This window comes from Talpa europaea (genome assembly GCF_964194135.1).
Source record: "Talpa europaea genome assembly, chromosome: 15".
NCBI lineage: Eukaryota > Metazoa > Chordata > Mammalia > Eulipotyphla > Talpidae > Talpa > Talpa europaea.
Genome location: NC_140083.1, coordinates 82383948 through 82405721, shown reverse-complemented (window position 1 = coordinate 82405721; position 21774 = coordinate 82383948). Strand labels below are relative to the sequence as shown.

The 21774-nt window shown below is 46.6% G+C and overlaps 1 protein-coding gene across 1 annotated transcript; it reads left to right on the top strand.

The window, feature by feature from the left end:
* Positions 1-997: 997 nt before the first annotated feature.
* Positions 998-10935, top strand: SDR9C7 (short chain dehydrogenase/reductase family 9C member 7; the record flags this gene model as incomplete). The annotated part of the gene is made up of 4 exons (XM_084254986.1): positions 998-1321; positions 4432-4690; positions 5342-5505; positions 10718-10935. The coding sequence occupies exons 1-4, from the start codon at positions 1021-1023 to the stop codon at positions 10933-10935; spliced, it is 942 nt and encodes a 313-aa protein (XP_084111112.1). The 5' UTR covers positions 998-1020.
* Positions 10936-21774: the final 10839 nt, after the last annotated feature.

The window sequence follows — 21774 nt, the reverse complement described above, 5'->3', positions numbered from 1 at the left end:
TGACTTAGACTCACTGCCTCCTGACCTCTCTCTCCACTGCAGACCCAATTAGCTACTGTGTCGTTTGACCTAATCGTCCCTCCCTACCACTGTCACCACCATCCTCAGCTACCAGACCACCAGGTCCTAGTGGTGGAAGAAAAGGGCACTTAGTTTTCTGTCGGGGGAATTGCTGTGTCTTCAGTCCTTGCCTCTCACCATTTGCCTGGTCACTGTATGAAAGGGAGAGCTGGGCCTGCATGGAGCACAGTGAAAGCTCCTGACGTAATCTAGTATCACCCCAAGGACCTTGAGCCCCTTAGGTCTTTCTTCTTTGTGAGAGTTGAGAGCTCACATCACTAGCCTCCCTCAGCAGGTGGCCCTGCTGTCTCTGACCTCAGGACAATGGAGGCACATCATCCCAGGGTGGGGGAAACCTTTTGTTTTTTCTATCCCTCTTCATGGAAACTCACCCAAGGGAGTGATAACCTGGAACTCATTTCTGTTAGGACTGGGTGGGCACAAAACCAGTCTTTGTTTATGTCACATTCATGGATTTGTTTCCCTAGATACAAAAATCACATGTGCTTACATGCTCACACTCATGACAATAGTTTTGATGCCCAGGTTGGAGATGGGGAGTTGGGGAGCCAAGAGGCAGGTGGGGGGACTCTCTGGGCCAAGTTCTCCTTTCTCATTTGCCCCGTTCAGGCCACCTAAGTGAGCACCACTCAGCACCAGCTTCACCACACGAGTCTTTCCCATTCCAAGCACCTTCATCCCTCAGGACTGCAGGAGAGAGAAAGAGGCAGTCACCAGGGCTGTCCGAGGTGACAAAGCTTCAGGTTGGACTTGAATTTCTTGCATCTAGGCTAATTGGTATGGTGCTGCATCCACCTATAAAAATTAGAGTGGCTCACCCAGGGGCCTCTTGTGTTGCCAGCAGTGGAACTGGCTCATCTTCCTAGCCGGTTCCACAGACCGGGGTTCAGAAGACCAGCTTCTCCCGCTGTCTTCTTGGCCATCACTTCCCCCTGCCCCATGGCGGCCATCACGGATCTCTCCTTTATGTACCGCTGGTTTAAGAACTGCAATGTGGTGCGTAATCTCAAGGACAAGTATGTCTTCATCACGGGTTGTGACTCGGGCTTCGGGAAACTGCTGGCCAGGCAGCTGGTTGATCGGGGTATGCGGGTGCTGGCTGCATGCTTCACTGAGGAAGGGGCTCAGAAGCTTCAGCAGGAGACCTCCTACCAGCTGCAGACCATCCTATTGGATGTCACCAAGAGCGAGAGCGTCCAGGCGGCCACCCAGTGGGTGAGAGACCAAGTGGGCGAGCAAGGTGGGGCAAATTGCATTTTTTGGCTTTCTTTGTCTATCTTATTTGTTCTCTTTCTCCCAGAATCATCTGACATGAGGAGCCCTGTTGCTCAGATGGGCAGATGAGTTTGTGCAGACAGTGGGACCAGGGCTCTGACTAAGTGGGATTGGAAATGATTGCATGACTTGACCTTGTCACAGGAAGGAGGAATTTCCCAAGGAACTTGGAAAACTCTGAGGGTGGGCGGAGGGTTTTCCTTCAGAGGCGGAACAGGAAAGAGATAGTCTATATGTCTTTAAAGACGAGGTTGCCCTCTTGGGATGTCAGTGATCCTAACTATCAGCTGCTTAGAAATGTGAGCACATTTTTTGGCGGATCAGGCTGTGGGGAGGGACAAGGGAATATGAGGTTGGAGCCCCTGACTGGGAGCATTTGCTCTCCTTGACTGTGTCAGGCTAGCAGGCACCGGAGAAAGATCTAGTCTCTTCCTTCATGGCAGCTATGGGCTTGACCACAGGAAGTGTCTATGTCAGATGGGCAGCTCCTATTGGGAAAGAAGGCTGTGGGTTGGGGCTGAAGCAGCAGGGTGGAGGCCTATTCTGGGAACTTCCTGCATGCAGGGTGTGGGTGCAGGAATGGGATGAACAGGATGACTCTGTTGTAGAAGCAGCAGCCTGGGGGAAGTCCTCACCCCTAAAGGAACCAATCTGGGGCCCACCCACATAGGCAAGGACAGAAGAGTCCTGGGACCCCAGAGGTGCCAGCAGAAACCCCCTGCTTTATTTTTCCTTTAGCATGTGTCACTATCCAATATACAACTTTATTGATTTTTCTTATTTATTGTGATTTCCCGGCTAGAAAAAGCTTCAGGGATGGGGATAGCGATAGTGTTGGGCAGGGTTTTTAGTCTCTCTTTCTTTTTATTTTTTATTGCATATCCTTAGTACCTAGAACAGTGTCTGGTGTCTAGTAAGGTGCTCCACAAATATTTGTTGAATGAACTAATTAATAAATTACTCAGAAAAGTGACTCTCTTTCTTCTGAGCTAACACAACACCCTACATTGAGCCTTGAATCATTTGTGTTAATGGTTTACTGTGTATATTCATTTCCCATTGGTACTATAATCAATGAAATCAACCTTAGTAGCTTTAAACAACACAAATTTACTATCTTGTAGTTCTGGAGGTCAGTGGAATGGGTTTCACTAAAATCAAAGTGCAGACAGAGCTGTGTTTCTCCTGGAGGCTCTAAGGAAGTTGTTCCATTGCCTTTCCCAGCTTCTAAAGGCTGTCTACCTTCCTTGGCTCATGAGTCCTCCTGTCTTCAAGGCCAGCAAAGTGGGGCCGAGTCCTTTTCACACTGCCATCTTGCCTGCCTCTTCTACTCAGAAGGATCCTTGTGATTCAATTGGGCTCACCAGACTAATCCAAGATAATCTCCCCATGTTAAGATCAGTTGAGTAGCAACTTGAAATCCATCTGCTAACTTAATTCTTCTATTCCATATAAAGCACTAAATTCACAGGTTCCAGAAATTAATGCAGAGACATCATGGGGGTGGGCGGCATTATTTTGTCTACCCCATTGGGCAACGTCCTTTGTCAAAGAAGCACTAAGATATGGGAGCAAAGGTGTTCTTGCATTTAAGATTCCTTGTAGCTCCTGAGCCTCAGGACATGGCAGGTGGGCACAGCGTTAAGGCTGTCAGCATTGCTCTGACAGTTCTCTAGTTGCTTTTTGCAAAAAAGAATATTAAGGTTGTCCTGTTCCCCAGCAGGCAGAGCAGTTTACCAGGGGCCATGGGCACTAGTGGTGAGTGTGTCTCTTCTCCACAGGCAGAGAACACCTGGGTTTTTACAGCCCTGGGCTCTCAGGACCCCCATTTCTTCCTCTGTAAAAGCAGAGGGAACTTTCCAACTGGGCAGGTTCTGAGTCCTGCCAGCCAGTTGGCCTCCTGGGGTCTCTCTCATTGATGAAGGCAAGAAGATAGAGTGGGGCACTGGTTGTGTGGGGGTCCTGGGACTTGAGGGAGGGGTAGACTATGGGTAGTGTTTACCTCCAGATCGGTTTCCTGGGCTGAGTGAAAAGCGTGTCTCGGAGGAGCATCTTGAGGCTTCAGATGGGGGAGGGGAGGGAAGGGGCCAGCGCTGTGGGGCTCATGGAATCCCCAAGGGAACAGCTGGAAGTTATCTTTGGGGATCATTTAAATCCCAACATGTTTTAGTATCAAACACCCTCTCCCAAGTGGAATTTTGCTTGGAGGGTCAATATGTCAAACAAATAGCAGCAGAGCTTCCTCTGTATTTACCTCCTTTAATGGGTTCTGGGGTTCAGCCTAGAAAGTTTCAAGATTCCAAGCTATAGATGCAATCGACAAAGAATCTGAGATCCAGAGAAAGAAAGCAACTTGTCCGAGGCTGGAGGCAGAACCAGGATTAGAAAGAGGTCTGGGTCCTGCAGAGTTCTGTCCATTTCTACCAACGCAATTTAAATATTTCAGTGAAAGCCTGATCACATTTTCCATAATTATTTTATTTTACTGTCTTATATTTTCCTTTATCAATATGATTCATTTCCACTCTGGTTTGTACATTTAAAAGATGAGACTCTGACTTGTTCATTTACGTCTCTGGCATCTCCCTGTGTGACTCACACAGAACAGATGCAAGAATGAAGGGGTGAAGTGTAAATGGATGAGTGCATGAGGCACTGGCTTTGGTAATGTGTGAAATGAGTTAGTTTCTTACACTTCGGTGAGTAGAAAGGGGGTGGCAGAATGGAGGATTAATTTATTTGTGCAAAGATGGTATCTCTCTTCTCAGAGCTAATTCCCTAGGTCCTATGACCTACCGCCTGCCTTGTTGCTGGTCCAGGACCAAGCTAGCTGGCAGACTATGTGAATCAGAGAAATTGCCCCTTTAGGGAAAACAAATTAGTTTACTAAACACACATCTTCCTTCAAGCTATAATGGCTCCCCACCCCATATACCAAGCCTGATCATCTTATGCCTTGGGCACCAGCTCAATCATTCTTGGCACCCCTCAGCTGGCAGGCAGTGGACCTGGTGCTTTACCAGACACTGCTGATTTCTGTGCAGCTTTCTCATTCTCTCCCTGTCTTGCCCCCAGGCCTCTGGGCCCTAGTGAATAATGCCGGTGTGGGCCTGCCCAGTGGTCCCAACGAGTGGCTGACCAAGGAGGACTTTGTGAAGGTGATCAACGTCAACCTGGTGGGGCTGATTGATGTGACCCTGCACATGCTACCCATGGTCAAGAAGGCCCGGGGCAGGGTCGTCAACATGTCCAGCTCTGGCGGTATTGTGGCTGCCATAGGTGGTGGCTACTGCGTCTCCAAGTTTGGTGTTGAGGCCTTCTCTGACAGCATCAGGTAACTGGATCCTGCCACCAAACCACTCAGGATGGAAGATCCTCAGGGTCTCACCTCAAGAAGGGGTGGGGGGTGAGTCAGCAAGTGAGCAGGGGAGTTCCAGAAGCTCAAACAGTAGCAGAAGGAAGGCTAGATCTCCGGGGCCTTCCCAGGAGCCAGGAGGACAGGAATGGGGTGATATTAGGAGGCTCTCTTCCGGCCTTCCCTTGGACAGTTCCAGAATAAGCAAAACTCTGTTTGGGCCTATGGGAATAGGAGGGAGACACCACCAAACAAAGAGTCCTGGGAGTGAAGGTGTTCCCAGGAGACCCTGCGAGGAGACGCAGGCCTTGCCTAGACCTCCTCATTCTCTTTGACAGTGGGTATTGGGTGAGGAGGGGACTGGCTGGAGCAGGAGGCAGGATGTGGGTGTAGATCTCTACTGACCTCCTCTTGGCTGCCCCTGCCTAACGTAAATCGTCCAGAGATCAGGCTCAGAGAAGAGCTGTGGCCCTGAACAAGGCATATTTGCATGAAGGCCATGCCTGACGTGGTGTGCGTGTTGGGGTGGAGGGACGTGTGGGCTGGTCCCTGCAGAGATAGAGTCCATTAGTCCCTGAGGACACCTTGTCACCCGGGGACCCTAGACTGAGTGCAGCTCTTCTTGTCCAGGCGTGAGCTCCACTACTTTGGGGTGAAGGTGAGCATCATCGAGCCTGGGAACTACCGGACAGCCATTCTGGGCAACAACGGCTTGGAGACCAACTTGCGAAAGCTGTGGGAGCGCCTGCCCCAGGAGACCCGGGACAGCTATGGAGAGGAGTACTTCATCACCTGTGAGTTCCCCGGCGCGACACGGGTCTCCAAGAGGGACAGGGAGCCCTTGGGGGTCACGGGCCAGCCTTCACCTTCCAGATGATAGGATAGAGTTTCACAGGGGTCATGCGCCCAAGGCTGTGTAACTTGTGGCAGAGCTGGGGGTTGAGAATAGAGACCATGTGGGCATCTGCTGGGAGTGGCAGGTTCATAGCTGCTAGGGAGGTGGAGGGTTAGGAGAGATTCTGCCCACTCTTGAGACCTGCCCCTGTAAGCATCACCACCAGCTGAAATACACTGAAGCAAGTACAAAGGGGCCATTAAGAGCACAGCTGCTTGAGCCAGATGCCCGAGTTGGTGCCCCGGCTCTGCCACCCACCACCTAGGAGACTGCGGGCATGTTTCCTAGTTGCTTTTGCCTTGGTTTTCTCTTAAATGAATCAATGATAGCACCTCCCTCACAGGGCCTTACTCTCTGTGAAGTCTCTTGCACATGCTGGGTGCTTGTTCAGTGGAGAGGAACAGGAGCACATGAGGGTTTAAATGGAAGGGGCACGAGGCAGCTCCCTCTCTCTCCTCAAGCCAGGGGTCTCTTGTGAGCAAGGGTAGAGGAGGGACATCACAGCTTTACTATACTGCCCCCCAAATTTTGCACAGTTCTTCTAGTTTGAGCAATGGCTGGGGCCCTGGCCATTGGGGAATAAAAGCAGGGAGTGGGAGGTGAGACAGCAGAGGAGATACTGGCCAGAAGAGCTGGGAAGCGCCTGCAGGAGGAGAAAGCCACTTGGAGGAACAGAAGGCCCCACATCTGCTCAGAGAGTCTAATCTCAAAGCTGAGCTGGCTGGTTGCAGAAGAGGATGGCCCATGAGCCTTCCTAATTCTCTCCATTTCTGCCCCAGGGCCCAGGCAAGCAGCCCCTCGGAGCCAGCCAGGGCGGCTGCAGTGACTCTGAGCCACTGCAGCGCCCAGGGTGTGCCAGAAACTGGCAAATTGGCCGGCCCCTCCTTGCAGGCGCGTCACTTCTCTAGTAGCTTCCCTGTGACCTGATCACCAGTTCAAAAGGCGAGGATGACACTTTGCTGGGAGGTTCCTAGGGACAGAGGAAAGCAGCCAGGCTCTCAGCCCCATTCTTGCTCCCTTGGGACCTCGGCGGCCTAGTTCCACTTTTCCCTGACTCAGATTTGCTTTTTCCTTCTACTTGACTTTCATGAAACAGCTCCCAAGAGGCAATTTACCGCTGCCTACAGAGCTCTTAGATGCTGGAACCAGGGCTGAGGACAAACTTCAGCTCTCCTACTTGCCGGGGGCAATTTACTCAGTTTTCTCATCTGTAATGAATTATGAGACTTAAATGAGCTAGCCTATATAAAGTGCTTAGAATATGACCTCGTCCCCAGTAAGAACAATTATTTAGAAGTTTATTGCTTCTAGCCTCCCTTAGACTGAGCATGACCTCCTTCCCCCTCTACACTGGTGCTAAGATTATAAGCACTTGTATTCCAAAGAGAGACTCTTAGATAGTAATTATCCCAAATCCAAAGTGATGAATTTTTGAAATATACCCAGATATTCTGCATGGGTTAAATGTAGTCACTGAATCAGCTATCCCTACTGTCATGCTCTCCTGTCCAGGAGATGTATGATGCATGATGTTCAGCTCGACTAGTGTGTGTTGGAATTCAGAGAGGAGACTAAGTTGCTGGGAATCCAGCAGCAGAAATCTGAAAACAAAACACCACACAGAGAATTGTGCACCAACACACGTGTGTGTGAAGCAAAGCCACAGCACACAGAGGTGATGAGGGTGCCCTGGTGAGTTTAGGAAAATGAATAGGAGCCCCTCAAAGGGGGAAGGTGGTGGGCATTTCCCATGGAGGGAGGAGCTTGAGCACCAGCTTAGAGACCGGACACAGTGCTGGACACCTTTGGAGACAGCATGGGTTGGGGTTTAGGTGACAGACATCCCTCTAACCATGGGACACAAGTCCCTAAACTTCAATTTCTTCACTGTAAAGCATGACTTCTCTCTGACGAGTTGTTAGGAAAAGTAAACAAGAATGAAGGTACTCAGCTCAGTCAAATAATAGGGTCTCAACAGACCCTTCACCATCATTTTACTTCTAGTCTAACCCGGTGCCATGTGAACAGGTCCTGGCAGGGAATGAAACTGGGAGTCAGATCTCGAAAGGCTTTGATGACTCTGCTAAGGAGTGCGACTCTTAAGCAGAAGGCATTGAAGAGCCTATCAAATGACTTTGGTCAGATTTGTGTGGCTGGGAAGCTGAGAAGTTATTGCAGATTCCAGTGAAGGAATGACATTAGAAGTCGTGGTGCGTGCGTGCGTGCGTGTGTGCGTGTGTGTGTGTACAGGGAGGGAGGAACTGTGACAACAAACTAAGGAAATTTTAGGCATGGTTATATAGCATCACTGGACACAAATTCCAGCGCAGGCTTGAGGCCAGCCAAACAGGCCCCTGGCTTGTGAATGCCAGGACCAGGTCAATTACCTTGATGATTTTTAATTATACCCAAAATAGAACATATTGGAAATGGCTAATTAATAGCAACCTAATATGGGCACAGTTCCAAAGAAGGAGCGCAAAGGACCCCTAGCACTGGCACACGAAGAGAATATTTTTGTCTTAACAGGCCTGGCAGTGAGCCACAGCCTGGCTTGCTTAGCGCTGTTCAGGGGCAACGCAGCCATCTGTCAGTTTACTTGCTCCTCTCAGCCCTGCTGGGGAGGCCACCACAAATCCCCCGCTTTGATTCTCTTTCTTCCTGGGGAGGGGTTAGGACAAAGGCCCAGGACTTCCCTCTGGTAAGGGAGAAGGGAGCAGAAACTCAACCGCCGGGGCCATACTGTCAAAGCCTGGTCCCTGCTACGTTATAGACGATCTTGCTTAATTCCCTCACTGTGACTCAAGTGTCTCCTAATGGCCTAAATCCCTGTCTTCTTCTTCCCTGTCTAGGAGAGTGACAGGGATTAAATGAGTATTCACGTCTCCCTTTCCACTCCATGTCTAGCAAGGTGTTGGTTACAAATTAGGAGCTCAAGAAATATGTGAAAGAGCAGGAAGGAATGTGCCTGGTGCACTTCCTGTGTCTCAGGTTGCTTCTTCCACCCTCACTGCCTCTGCAGCTGCTCCTCACCTTTCAGAACCTCATTCCACAACCGTCTCATCACATCCGCTGGCCTCACCCTGGTCAGCCCACACAGGTTTCCCTGCCTCCGAGGGAGCACGCCTGGCCCTGAGCACCTCGAGTGAGTCTCTTGACACTAGCTTCCCTGCCTGGGATCTGCTGATGAGGTGTTCTGAGCCAGGCCCAACCGTGGAGGACAGGCTGCTGCTTCCTGGGACACGATACTGCTCAGTGGACAGTGTAGCTTTAAGTTAGTGTGGCTCTTCTGGGGACCCCAAATGTAGTATGGCTCTTCTGGGGACCCCAAATGTAGTATTCTTTTTTTTACCTTTCTTCCTCCCTCCCTTCTTTTCTTCTTTCCTTTTAGTTAAAAAAGTTATACTGATCCTTCATCCAGTTAGTGTGACAAAGGTATTTCAAAGCACTCACGCTTTAGAATCAGATCTTCTTGCTACAATACTAATAAATGTTCAGGGCAGATATTTAAGAAACAGAAATGAAGAAAGTATAAATCCCACCCAACCCCACCACCACTCATGGACCTGATGGCCTGAGTGCTCAGGATTATCTGCAGTTCGCCACTGTTTACTTGATGGGAGAGGATCCGCTCCCGCCCCTGGGAAACCTGGCATCAAGGCCCCGGAAGAGGGGGTGCTCAGCTCACTGGCTTCTGCCGTGTGGCTCTGCCTAAGAGTTCAGCGCTGAAGACTTGCTGCCCAGGAGCTCTCGCTGTGCCCTCTTTCACCAGGGACCCACCCTAGCCTGTAGCACTCTCCACTCGTGAGGCTCTGACCTTGTGTCCAGAACATCAAAATGGGACATTGGCTGCGTCTTTCCTTCTGGTCCAGGGCCAATGATGACGGCTAGTCCTCTGGAGCAAGTCCTAGTTTTGATTTCATTTTGATTGTCTGGCGGACCTGTATCCTCATCAGCTGGCCCTCAGGCTTGTTCTTTAAAGGTTCCTTTAAGTTCTGGATCTGGAACCCATCTCTAAGATCCTTCACATAAATTTTTTATTGTATTTTTTTTTCAAGGTAACGCTGTGCATAGTTTTCTTTCCAGGAAACAGAAAGGGGAGTCCTCTGAGTGGAGGCTGAAGGGTACTTACACAACTGTCCTGTTCTCATCAACTGCCCACCAGTGTCCTCTGCAGAGCAGGCAAATTCCCCACCCTAGACCATCCCCAGAGTTGACTCAAGTTTTAATCCCTTGGCAAAGCGTCTGATCTAGGGCACCCTTTCTACCACAGCTCCTGGCACTCTCATTGAAATCTGAGTAACACTGACCCTCCCTGTCCCAGGGTGCCGAGGCTGCAGGCCGGGGCCCATTGTAACATGTGTCTTGTCTCTTATTTGCATTGCGAGCTTTGACAGACTTGGGCTACTCAAGTGCCTCGTACCCATCTCCATGCTCATGTGTGTGATGCCCAGCGGAATAGCCCCTCGTGTTTGTCAGAGCCTTGTCAGTGACCTGGCTGTGCCATAGGTCACTGGAGCTCCACAATGGCCTTGGCACACAGGCAAGGGCAGTGTTACTATTTTTAATAACATTTTCCTCCTGCATGCTTTTGTAGAAAACTGGAAAACCCTAAGAAATACACAGGTGGGAAAAATGCCTCCAGTGACTAGGAATCACACAGGGAGACAGTATTTTTACTAATTTCCTCCTAATTTTTCTATGTGTTGAAGTCCATTTATTTCCTATCCTGTCCTCCCCCCCAGTTTATCCTGCTATTATCCATGCTATCCTGCTATTACTGTTCTCAAAGGCAGGCATTATTATCCCCATTTTATAGATGACGAAAATTTAAGCTCAAGGTCACTAGTAAGTGGCATAAGTGGGCACAGTTCTTCTCATGGCTAGCCTAATGCAATAGCAGGAATCCAGTGCATGCTTGTTTAATTCAGGAAGAGAAATAAAATCCTTTTTAGGGAGCTTGTGTGAGGACTTCCTGGACGGTGTGGTAGATCTGGAAGGTCTGAAATGTTAGATCAGGGATCTGATGGAAATGGAGCCTGGAAGGAATTCAGAAGAAGTCATCTTTTATGAAGAATCATTGAGCTTTTTCCCCCTTCTTGTGCCCTCAGATACGGAGAGGTTAACAAACACGATGCGGTTGGCAGATCCAAGGATCAGTGATGTCACCAATAGCATGGAGCACGCCATTGTTTCCCGGACCCCCCGCATCCGCTACAACCCTGGCTTGGACGCCAAACTCCTCTACCTCCCCTTGTCTAAGCTGCCCACCTCTGTGACAGATTTCATCCTGAGCCGGTACCTTCCAAGGCCAGCAGACAGCGTCTGAGTTGGGGAAGCCAAAGGGCAGTCAGTGGAAGGTGAAAGACCGCTACGGGACAAGGGACTATGGGGGCATGAGAGGGAGCATCAGATGATCTAGGGGACCTGACGTGGCTGCCATCCACTGCTGATGAATTTACTGGTAGCTTCGGACAGAAGATGAATGCCTCTTCCCACCACTGGAGCCCCACAGAAACCTGGCATGGCCTTTTCAGGTTCAAAGAACTGCAGCATGGCCCTAAGAACATCTGGCATCCATCCGAATATGGCTTTTTCTGGTGCTTTGCTTTTCCAGGAGAAGAACACTAGCTCCTGCTGAATCATGAGCCTCTCTGTTATCATTGCCGCTGGGAATTATTGTGGGATAATCTAACCCACAGAGAAGCCCAGGCTCTTTCCAGCTGGGTCTCTAAATATGCATTAGCCTTCAAATAATCCATTATTTGAAGCATGTAGTAGGCCAGTTGGGGGGTGCAAGATCAAATCAGGTAAAAGTTTGTGATATTTTCTCTTTCTTTAGATTTCTCTGTCCATAGGTGATTGGGAGCATGAAATAACATTCATTTATTTAATCATCATTGACTAATTCATCAAAAATTTTTTGAGTTTCGACTACACACCAGACATTATGTAGGTGCTGGAAGAATATAAAGAAGATTAAATCATGATCTTGGGGGTTTTTTTATTGTTTATGTTGTGTTTTTGTTCTAGCACAATATCTAGTCACAGAGATAGAATAGTGATAAAAGAATCAGAAATCAGAAAATCAAATTTTTAGAGCCATGGGAATCCTAGCGGTCATCTAATCCAGTAGTTTCCAAACTTGACTATACATCATAATCACCCAGTTAATTAAAAATCCAGATTCCCGGGTCCCAACGTTAGAAACTCTGATTCAGGAGGCATGGACGGGGTCCAGAAATCTGTATCTATAACAAAGACCTACATGAGTCTGATGCACGTGCACACTTGGGAAACACTAGTAGTTACATAGAAGTAACTAGAAATATTCAGAGAAGGGAGTGAACTCTCCAGGGCCTCCCAGCACAGTAGGCAAGACGGAACTCAATGTTCAGATTTTCAGGCTAGGGTTTTAGTTGTAGGAGAGTAAGTTTCTGAAATGAGTGACAATCTCAAACAAATCATTCAACTAAAAATTTTTGAAAGGATTTACATTTCTGAGCCATATGAAGTTCTACTGAAAGACTCTTTTGATCTTGAAGGATGGCATGCAGTAAGTCAAATGTGCATTGTTTATTAAAATATTTAATTTGTGTCTCTTCAACATCTAGCTGAACTTAAAAATAATGAAATGTAATTTAATTACATCTACAAGACTCTTTCAAATAATGTAACATTCATAGATTCCAAGCATTAGGATATGGACATATCGTTTGGAAGGCCACCATACAACCCACTAAATGTGTTATTTGCAGCACTTCTGTTCCTGGCACCAAATTCTGTATCAAGTAGGATGCAGTGAACTACAAGCAACAGAAACGCTAACGCACATTGGCTTAAACAATGAAGAGTTAGGGCAGGGCCCCCTGGCTGAATGATGACATCAAGGATTTGCATCCTTTCTACATCTTGGCTCTGCCACTCATAGTATTGACTTTACCCTAAATTTAAAAATAAATTTGAATAATAATAATAATACCTCTATTGTTGTGGTGTGACTGCCAGGGGCAATAGGAACTCCGTGCTTCCTCATTCACAACTTATAAGAGAAAAACAAAGCCAGTTGTTCTATGGCACTAGCCAATCTTTGTTGAAGGGGACTTGGGTGGCCTTGATTTGGCAATTGTAAACAGTGCTGCTGTGTACATAGATGTAGACGGTTCTTTTGGTGTTGAATTTTCACACCTAATAATGGTATTGCTGGGTCAAACAAGATTTCCATTTTTATTTCTTAAAACATCACCATACCGTTTTTCACAGGGGCTATATCAGCTAGAATTCCCACCAACAGTGGCTGAGAGCTCCTCTTCCACTGCAACCTTGCAAACATTTGTTAATTCCATTCTTTTTTATACATGCCATTCTCACAGGGGTGAAGGGGTAACTGTGTGGTTTTAATTTACATTTCTCCTATAGTAAGTGATATTGAACAATTTTTCCTAAGTCTATAGGCCATCTGATATTGTCTGTAGGTTTGTTATATACAGCTTGGATAATATTTAGATAAGTTCCATTTATTCCCTTTTTTTTGGAGGATCTTTATCATAAATGGATGTTGGATCTGGTCAAATGCTTTTTGGGATCTATTGAGATGATCATGTGATTTTTGTCCTCATTTTTGTTGACTGATGGGTGACATTGATTGATTTATATATGTTGAACCAGCCTTCCATCCCTTGGATGAAGCCTACTTGATTGTATGGATGATTCTCTTGATATGGTGCTGTATTCAGTTTGCTAGAATTTGGTTAAAATTTTTGCGTGAACATTCAACAGAGACATTGGTCTGTAGTTTTCTCTTTACACTGTCTTTGTTTGCTTTTGAGATCAGGGTAATGTCCTCACAGAATGTATTAGAGTTATTTCCTCCCTCTTCATTTTTTTTTTTTTACAAGGGCTGGGGTACAGGCCAGAGATGTGGGGGGTGAGAGGATTCACCAGAGACAGAGTGGGGAGTAGAACAGGCAGACTGACTGAAATACAATGCTGAGGGGAGCAGCGGGCGAGACAGGAGAGGTCTGTTGTGCCATGTGGGTTGCTCCCTGGCCGGCCGGGAATCGAACTTGTGCTGCAAAGGCTGTGGACCGCTTCATAGGTTGCCTCTTAACCCCTTGCGCCACCAGGGAGGCCCCCCTCTTCAACTTTTTGAAGAATAAGTAGGATAGGTGTTAGATCTTCTTTATAGGTTTGGTAGAATTCACTGGTAAAGACATCTGGTCCTGAGCTTTTGTTCTTGGGGAAGCTTTTTATTACTCTGCGTGTGTAGCGGGTGCACATGTGCCCACTTACCATTATGGCTGCCCATAATGACTGTCACTGCTCTGCCCTTGCTCAGCAACAGCTTCTGCAGGGCTGGGAAGTCTATGCACCATTGGTTTGCCTCCCCAGAAGATTGTGAGTTCGCTCTAAAGTTCTTTCTGGTGTGGAGCTTTTTATAGCACCTGGCCTGACTCTATCTGGCTTTTCTTTAATCTCTTCTGGGAGGAGTCAGGGAGAGAGCCTTCAGTGGACACACCACCCCAGTTGCATAGCTACGAATTTCCCCGGTCAGAGTCTGTTGAACTCCCACTGCCCCATGTTGGGTCCAGGCCCACTGTCATGTCAGGAAAATTCCTCCAAGGAAATTTGCAATGACCTGGGTTTCCCTTGTTGTGGCTTGGGGAGTTGGTTCCCCAGCCCAGACAGGGTCTCCCTTGCCTCCTCCTATTCTTTCTGGTCAGCAGCCACCAACCTTAGTTCTTGAACTCCCTGGGGATGTCCTGGAGCTGTGTAGCTGGCTCGAAGCATCTGGATTTTTTGTAGGAGCATATATCAGTGTTTTTTTTCTAGCTGTTTTCAAGGGAGAATGTGATTCCAGCCTCTTTATTCCACCACATTGTTGTGGAGTCTCAAAGCTACTTATTTTTTTTTTTAAATAGGCATGTATTTATTTGTTTGTTTTGTTTATACATGCACTGGGTACAGTCAGAAGCGCGGGAGGTGAGAGAATTCACCAGAGCCAGAGCGGGGAGCAGAGCAGGCAGAAGGACCGAAGTACACTGCTGATGGGAGCAGCGGGCAGCAGGAGAGGTCTGAGCGCCATGTGGGACCCTCCTCTGGTGGCCGGGGAGCAGCCGGGGATCGAACCGGCGCCGCAGAGGCTGTGGGCAGCTTTGCAACCCAGCGCTCAACCGCTGCGCCACCGGGGAGGCCCTCAAAGCTACTTATTTTTAAAGAAGATCACTTTTTTTTTTTAATAAATTTTTTTGTTATATTCCCCATACAATTGCAGCCCCCCCATTCTGACCCCAATCCCTCCCCTCCCGCCCCCGCCCGCCTAAAAGTGTCTCTGGTTCATAGTTTTTTGTTGATTTTGATTTTCACTTTCTTATAGTTATTCATTTTCCTGGTCCCTTATTTAAGTTTTCTAGATTCCTGCTATGAGTGAGACCATCCGGTATTTTTCTTTTTCTTTTTGGCTTATTTCGCTGAGCATGATCCCTTCCAGCGCCATCCATGTTGCTGCAAATGGCATGTGTTTATCTTTTTTGAATGCTGAGTAATATTCCATGGTATATATGGACCACATCTTCTTGATCCAGTCATCTATTTTTGGGCATTTGGGTTGTTTCCAAAGCTTAGCTATTGTAAACAGTGCTGCTATAAACAGGGGTGCAGGTGTTGTTTGGAATTGATGTTTCTGTGTCCTTTGGGTAAATACCTAGGAGTGGAATTGCTGGATCATATGGAAGCTCTATGTTTAGTAGGTCCAGAAATCTCCACACAGCTTTCCACAGTGGTTGGACCAGTTTGCACTCCCACCAACAGTGCAGAAGAGTTCCTTTTTCTCCACACCCTCGCCAACATTTGTTGTTGCTAGTTTTTTTAATATGTGCCATTCTCACTGGTGTAAGATGGTATCTCATGGTAGTTTTGATTTGCATTTCCCTGATGACAAGTGATGTTGAACATTTTTTCATATGCCTGTTGGCCATTTGCATTTCCTCTTCAGAGAAGTTTCTTTTTAGCTCTTCTGCCCATTTTTTGACTGGATTATTTTCTTTGTTGTTGTTGAGTCTCATCAGCTCTTTGCAGATTTTTGTGATCAGTCCTTTATCATTAGTGTTGGGTGCAAAAATGTTCTCCCAGTTGGTGAGGTTTCTCTTTGTTTTTGTTATTGTCTCTTTTGCTGTGCAAAAGCTCTTTAATTTGATGTAGTCCCAGCTGTTTATCTTTGCCTTCACTATCACTGCTTTGGGTGATGTGTCTGTAAAGATGTCTTTGATGTGCAAATCACGTAGTGTTTCGCCTATATTTCCTTCTATATATTTTATGGTTTCAGGTCTTATGTCTAATTCTTTAATCCATTTTGAGTTGATTTTTGTGTATGGTGTGAGGTAGTGGTCAAGCTTCATTCTTTTGCATGTAGTGACCCAGTTTTCCCAGCACCATTTATTGAACAAACTTTCTTTGCTCCAATGCATATTCTTTGCTCCTTTGTCAAAGATTAGTTGACCATAAATCTGTGGGTTTATTTCTGGATTTTCTATTCGATTCCATTGGTCTGTATGTCTGTTCTTGTTCCAATACCATGCAGTTTTGATGATTATGGCTTTGTAGTATAGTTTGAAGTCTGGGAGTGTGATGCCTCCATTCCCTTCTTTTTTTTCAGGAGAGCTTTGGCTATTCGGGGTTTTTTGGCTATTCGGGGATTCCATATGAATTTCATCAATAATTGTTCTATTTCTTTGAAGAATGACATTGAAATGTTGATTGGAATAGCATTGAATCTGTATATTGCTTTTGGAAGGATGGCCATTTTAATAATGTTTATTCTTCCAATCCATGAGCAGGGGATGTCTCTCCATTTCTTTGTGTCTTCTTCTATTTTAAAGAAGATCACTTTTGCTGCCACCAGGGAGTGAGTTAGAATGAACTGAATCAGAGGGGTGAATGAGAAGAGGCAATGAGAGAAAAGTAACAATATAACAGTAGAAATAATAATAATGAGCATTTATTGGACATTTACTCAGTTCGAAGAACTGTACTTAGGTTTTTCATTTTATTTGATTTTTGCAACAAATCTATTGCCAGGAAGTTCTGGATTCTTTGCCTGCCCATTTCAACGAGGGCAAAAACGGCAAAGGACAGGGATTAAATCTTTTTTTTTTTAATTTATGCATACAAGATCTGGGGTGTAAGCCAGAAGTACAGGGGTGAGAGAACTCACCAGAGACAGAGTGGGTAGCAGAACAGGCAGATCCACTGAAATACAGTGCTGAAGGGAGCAGTGAGTGAGACAGGAGAGGTCTGCTGCACCAAGTGGGTCAGCTCCCTGGCCAGGGATCGAACTTGTACTACAGTGGCTGCTAATAGCTTCATATTGCTGAGACTTAACCAGATTAAATCTTTAATATGCACTTTCATTAGATCAACCACCTAATCTGAGATGGGCCAAGCCTTATGCTCCAAAGAAACAGGGAACACCTCACCTCTATAGTGACTTAAACAGTTAATTATCGGGCTTCCCCTGGTGGCGCAGCGGTTGAGCGCTGGGTTGCGAAGCTGCCCGTAGCCTCTGCGGCGCCGGTTCGATCCCCGGCTGCTCCCCGGCCACCGGAGGAGGGTCCCACATGGCGCGCAGACCTCTCCTGCCGCCCGCTGCTCCCCTCAGCAGTGTACTTCGGTCCTTCTGCCTGCTCTGCTCCCCGCTCTGGCTCTGGTGAATTCTCTCACCCTCCCGCGCTTCTGACTGTACCCAGTGCTTGTATAAATAAATAAATAAAATAAATCTTTAAAAAAAAAAAACAGTTAATTATCAGCGAGTGGGCCTTCACTCCAGACAGTTACTAACTCTAAGAGTTTTATGGTGCCCTGTCTCCCTGGCAGCTCCCCTTCCAGAGGCATTTGGATTTAGAGCACTTCACCCCTGAAATGGTTCAGCTTCTGACACAATGGCATCCATCATATTCCCAGGTGCCTCCTGGACTGCACTGTGGAACTAACTCAGAGCAAACAGGTCATAGATTCCTAAACTATGGGTGGTGCCCTTTTTGTCCCCCTCCCTAGTCCCTAGCAAACCCTCTGAGGTTATCTGTTATTTTATAGAGGGAAAAATTCAGGCTCAGAGAAGTTAAGTAATTTGCCAATAAGTAGCAGTCTGGACTCTGGCCCTTGCGGTTCACCACACATAAAATAATAAACATTTTTACACTGTTTACTACATGTCAGCTGCTGTTCTAAGTACTTGACTCTTCACAACTACCTTGAAAGGCAGATGTTATTATTTCAGTTTTAACGAGGAGGAAGCTAAGGCCCCCAAGAGGGTAATTATATCCATACCCTATAAGCAACTGGCTGAGCAAGTCCTTCTAGCTCCAAAACCCTATTCTTTGAATACATCTTTGCTTTCTCTCACCCTGGAGGGCATTTCTGTTCCCACATGCTGGCAGCAGAGTTTTATGGCCAGCAGTTGAGCCATGGCATTTGCTTCTACTTTCTGAACCTTCTGGAATCTCTCCCAACCAGCTTTGCTTGGGCATCTCTTCCACCTTTTTTTTCCCCATGAAGACAGAGAAGCCTCCATCCTCTCTGTCTGGAGTGTGGGGACTCTTATTCTCCAGTGGGACATGCTTGCTTTTCCCTAAGCCCCAAGGAATGTTGACCCAAAAGTGAGAAGAGGTGAGAAGAGCATGGGCTGGCCTGTCATGGCCACACTGTTTGAGACTTTCTTGATTTTCTTAAAAAACAAGATGCATCAGCAATCAAAAAGGATAAACTCATGACATTCACAGCAACATGGATGGAGCTGGAAGGCATCATGCTCAGTGAAATAAGCCAGAAAGAAAAAGAAAAATATTGGATGGTTTCACTTATAGGAGGAATGTAGAGGAGCCAAATACGGGATTGGGGGAAAATATAACTATAATAAATCAACAGGCAGCCAGAGACCAGAGACATTCTGGGGGAGGAGGAGGGAGAAGGATCAAGACAGGGGTGGGAAGAACACACGGGACTATGGCAGTGGTGCACCGGTGAACTGGTGGTGGGAATTTCACGGGGAAATCATGCATTGTACAAAAATGAAGGCTGATATAATAAATATATATATAATAAATAAAATATTTTCATACCAAAAAAAAAGATGCAGTACAAATTCTGCACTTGGACCAGAACAAGCAGATATAGAGAAATTTAATGCTAAACTTGGAACGGACAACATGTCCCTTTGGAATTTGTCAGAGGAGCAGGAGAGGTGAGAACTTAAAAAACATTGTGTGTATTTGTGTAATAGGGACAAGTTTCAACTTGTCATGAAAATGAACTGCAAGTAAACAACCTTCAAAAACAGAATTGAGACTGCACTTGGGAGACATTTCAGAGGGTTTTTTACATAAGGAAAAAAATGCCAACTCTTCTTTTTTAAGTTTGTCAGGAAAAGAGATCTGAATTTCCTCTACTGAAAGAGGAGGAGGAGGACTCTGGCCCCACCTGGTATCAAGAGAGACCAGTGAACTCAGATTCCTGGGCTCAGATTTCTGGAGCCTGGTGGCCAGGCGATGACCAGGCTGCGGGCCTGCCAGGCTTGCAGGTGCTGGCTGCATGTCTGATGGAGAAGGGGGCAAAGCAGATGAGGGAGCAGATGTCAGAGATAGTGGTCCTGGATGACACCAAGACAGGGCAGCGCTGCAGTCACCCAGTTGGTGAGGAACAGAGGGCACCTTAGACACATTAATGGAGATAACCTCTGACTCAAGTACTAGCCCGACAAGGAGATGACAGCAGCCTGCTCAATAAAAAAGAAACACTATTCAATAATAAAATATGCTCTCGGGGCCACCCTGGTGGCGCAAGAGGTTAAGACACAACCTACAAAGCTGTCCGCAGCCAGAAGCACCAGTTCAAACCCTGGCCAGGGAGCAACCCATATAGCACAGCAGACCCCTCCTGATTCGCCCGCTGCTCCCTTCAGCAGTGTACTTCAGTCAATCTGCCTGTTCTGTTTCCCACTCTGTCTCTGGTGAATCCTCTTAAACCTCCCCAACCCCGCATCTCTGGCCTGTACCCCAGCTCTTATATGAATAAATAAATAAATAAATCTTTAAAATAATAATAATAAAATATGCTAATTATTTAGCCTGACAGAAAAGAATGATGATCCAAGGAAGCAGCTAATTAACCATAGTCATATTTATACATAATATGTAGCCAGATATATATCAATATGTGTCATACAAACTAATAAGTCATCTTCGTATAGCACTTCACAGTTTTATAATGTTCTCTTATACACATGATCCGTATCGTGTTTAAACAACTTTGATTTTACCCAGATCATTTGAACAATTTTTTTTTTTGAAGATTTACTTTATTTATGCCTCCAAGAACTAGGAGATAGGCCAGAGGTATGGGTGGGCGGGGTGGGGTGGGGGGCGGTGAGAGGATTCACCAGAGACAGAGTGGGGAGCAGAACAGGCAGATCCACTGAAATTCACTGCTGAGGGGAGCAGCGGGGAGACAGGAGAGGTCTGTGGCGCCCTGTGGGTCAGGTCCCTGGCTGGGGATTGAACTCCTGCTGGAGTGGCTGCCCATAGCTTCATTATGCTGAGACTTAACCCATGTGCCACCAGGGAGGCCCTCTCCTTTGAACAATTTTAAAAGGGTCTTGCTTGTCCACATTCAAGGTCTTTGCTATAGCTCCTGCAATGGCAGGGATGGGTTGGGGGGGAGGTCCATATACCTGTGATGAAATTGGGCTCCACTCTGTGAGACCTGAGCTAAGTTATCTAACCCCTCAGCAAGTCAACTTCTTTCCCAGTAAAGAAGGAGAAATAATGCCTCCCCCGCCCCGGGCCCGCAGTAACACATGCATGAGGTATCGTATATAAAAAACACTGTAAAGCGAAAAGGGAGTCAGATAAGGTTGCCAAGCAGTCTCGGGGCAAGCTAGAGAATTAGTACTCTGTTTTCTGTGCCTTGGGGAGCTACTGGGCTCTTTTCCTGATCTCCCCCAAATATCACAAATCCACCTAAATTCTTGGTCTTTGGGCCTCTCCACTGACAGCATCTAGTAGATCCTGATGGAAAACCAGAAAAGGAAGGAAACCATTGACAAGTAGCTATAGGAGCAAATACCTGGGAAAGCAAGGAGAGGGGATAAGTTTCCAAAAGACAAGAGGGGAGAGGGCATAAGGTAAACAACAAATCAGAAAGAAAGAGAGGGCAGGAGGAAGAGAAGCTTGACATCAGTTTATCAGAGCCATCTGCAGGTTCCAGGGCAACAGTTTTTGTGATGGCTGCCTAGCCATGGCGATCCCAAAGGCTGTGGCTCCAGAATCTTCATAGGAGGGACTCATAAGAGGGAATTAGGGGGAGTTTCAGTGCCTGAACACTTGCCATAGATGTCCTTTGCGTAGCAAGTCATTTTTCTCTTTCAATTAATGGTTAGAAATAATAGCTCAGGGCCTCCCCGGTGGCGCAGCAGTTGAGCGCTGGGTTGTGAAGCTGCCCGCAGCCTCTGCGGCGCCAGTTTGATCCCCGGCTGCTCCCCGGCCACCGGAGGAGGGTCCCACATGGCGCGCAGACCTCTCCTGCCGCCCGCTGCTCCCCTCAGCAGTGTCCTTCGGTCCTTCTGCCTGCTCTGCTCCCCGCTCTGGCTCTGGTGAATTCTCTCACCCTCCCGCGCTTCTGACTGTGCCCAGTGCTTGTATAAACAAAACAAACAAATAAATAAATAAATAAAACATGCCTCTATTAAAAAAAAAAAAGAAAGAAAGAAATAATAGCTCAAACTTCCTGAATTCAAATCCTCCTTTTCCATTTATGAGCTGTGTGGCTTTTGGCAAATTACTTAATCCTTTTTGGCCTCATTTCCACATATGCAAAATGGGGATAACAATGGCATCTATTTCACAAGGGTATTAAAATTATTAAATGAGTTAATATGTATGAAGTCCATAGAATAGTGTTACTTTTTTTGGTTAATGTTATATATTGACCTGTTCCCTCTTGGAGAAAAAAAATATTTGCAAACTAAATTCAACAGCACATTAAAGGTCTCATATAGCAGGATTTACCCCTGGGGCACAAGGATGGTTCAACATATGCATGTCAACACATTTATAAGATGAAAAATAGAAATCATACTATCATCTCAAGAGATGCAAAAAAAGCTTTTAACAGCAGT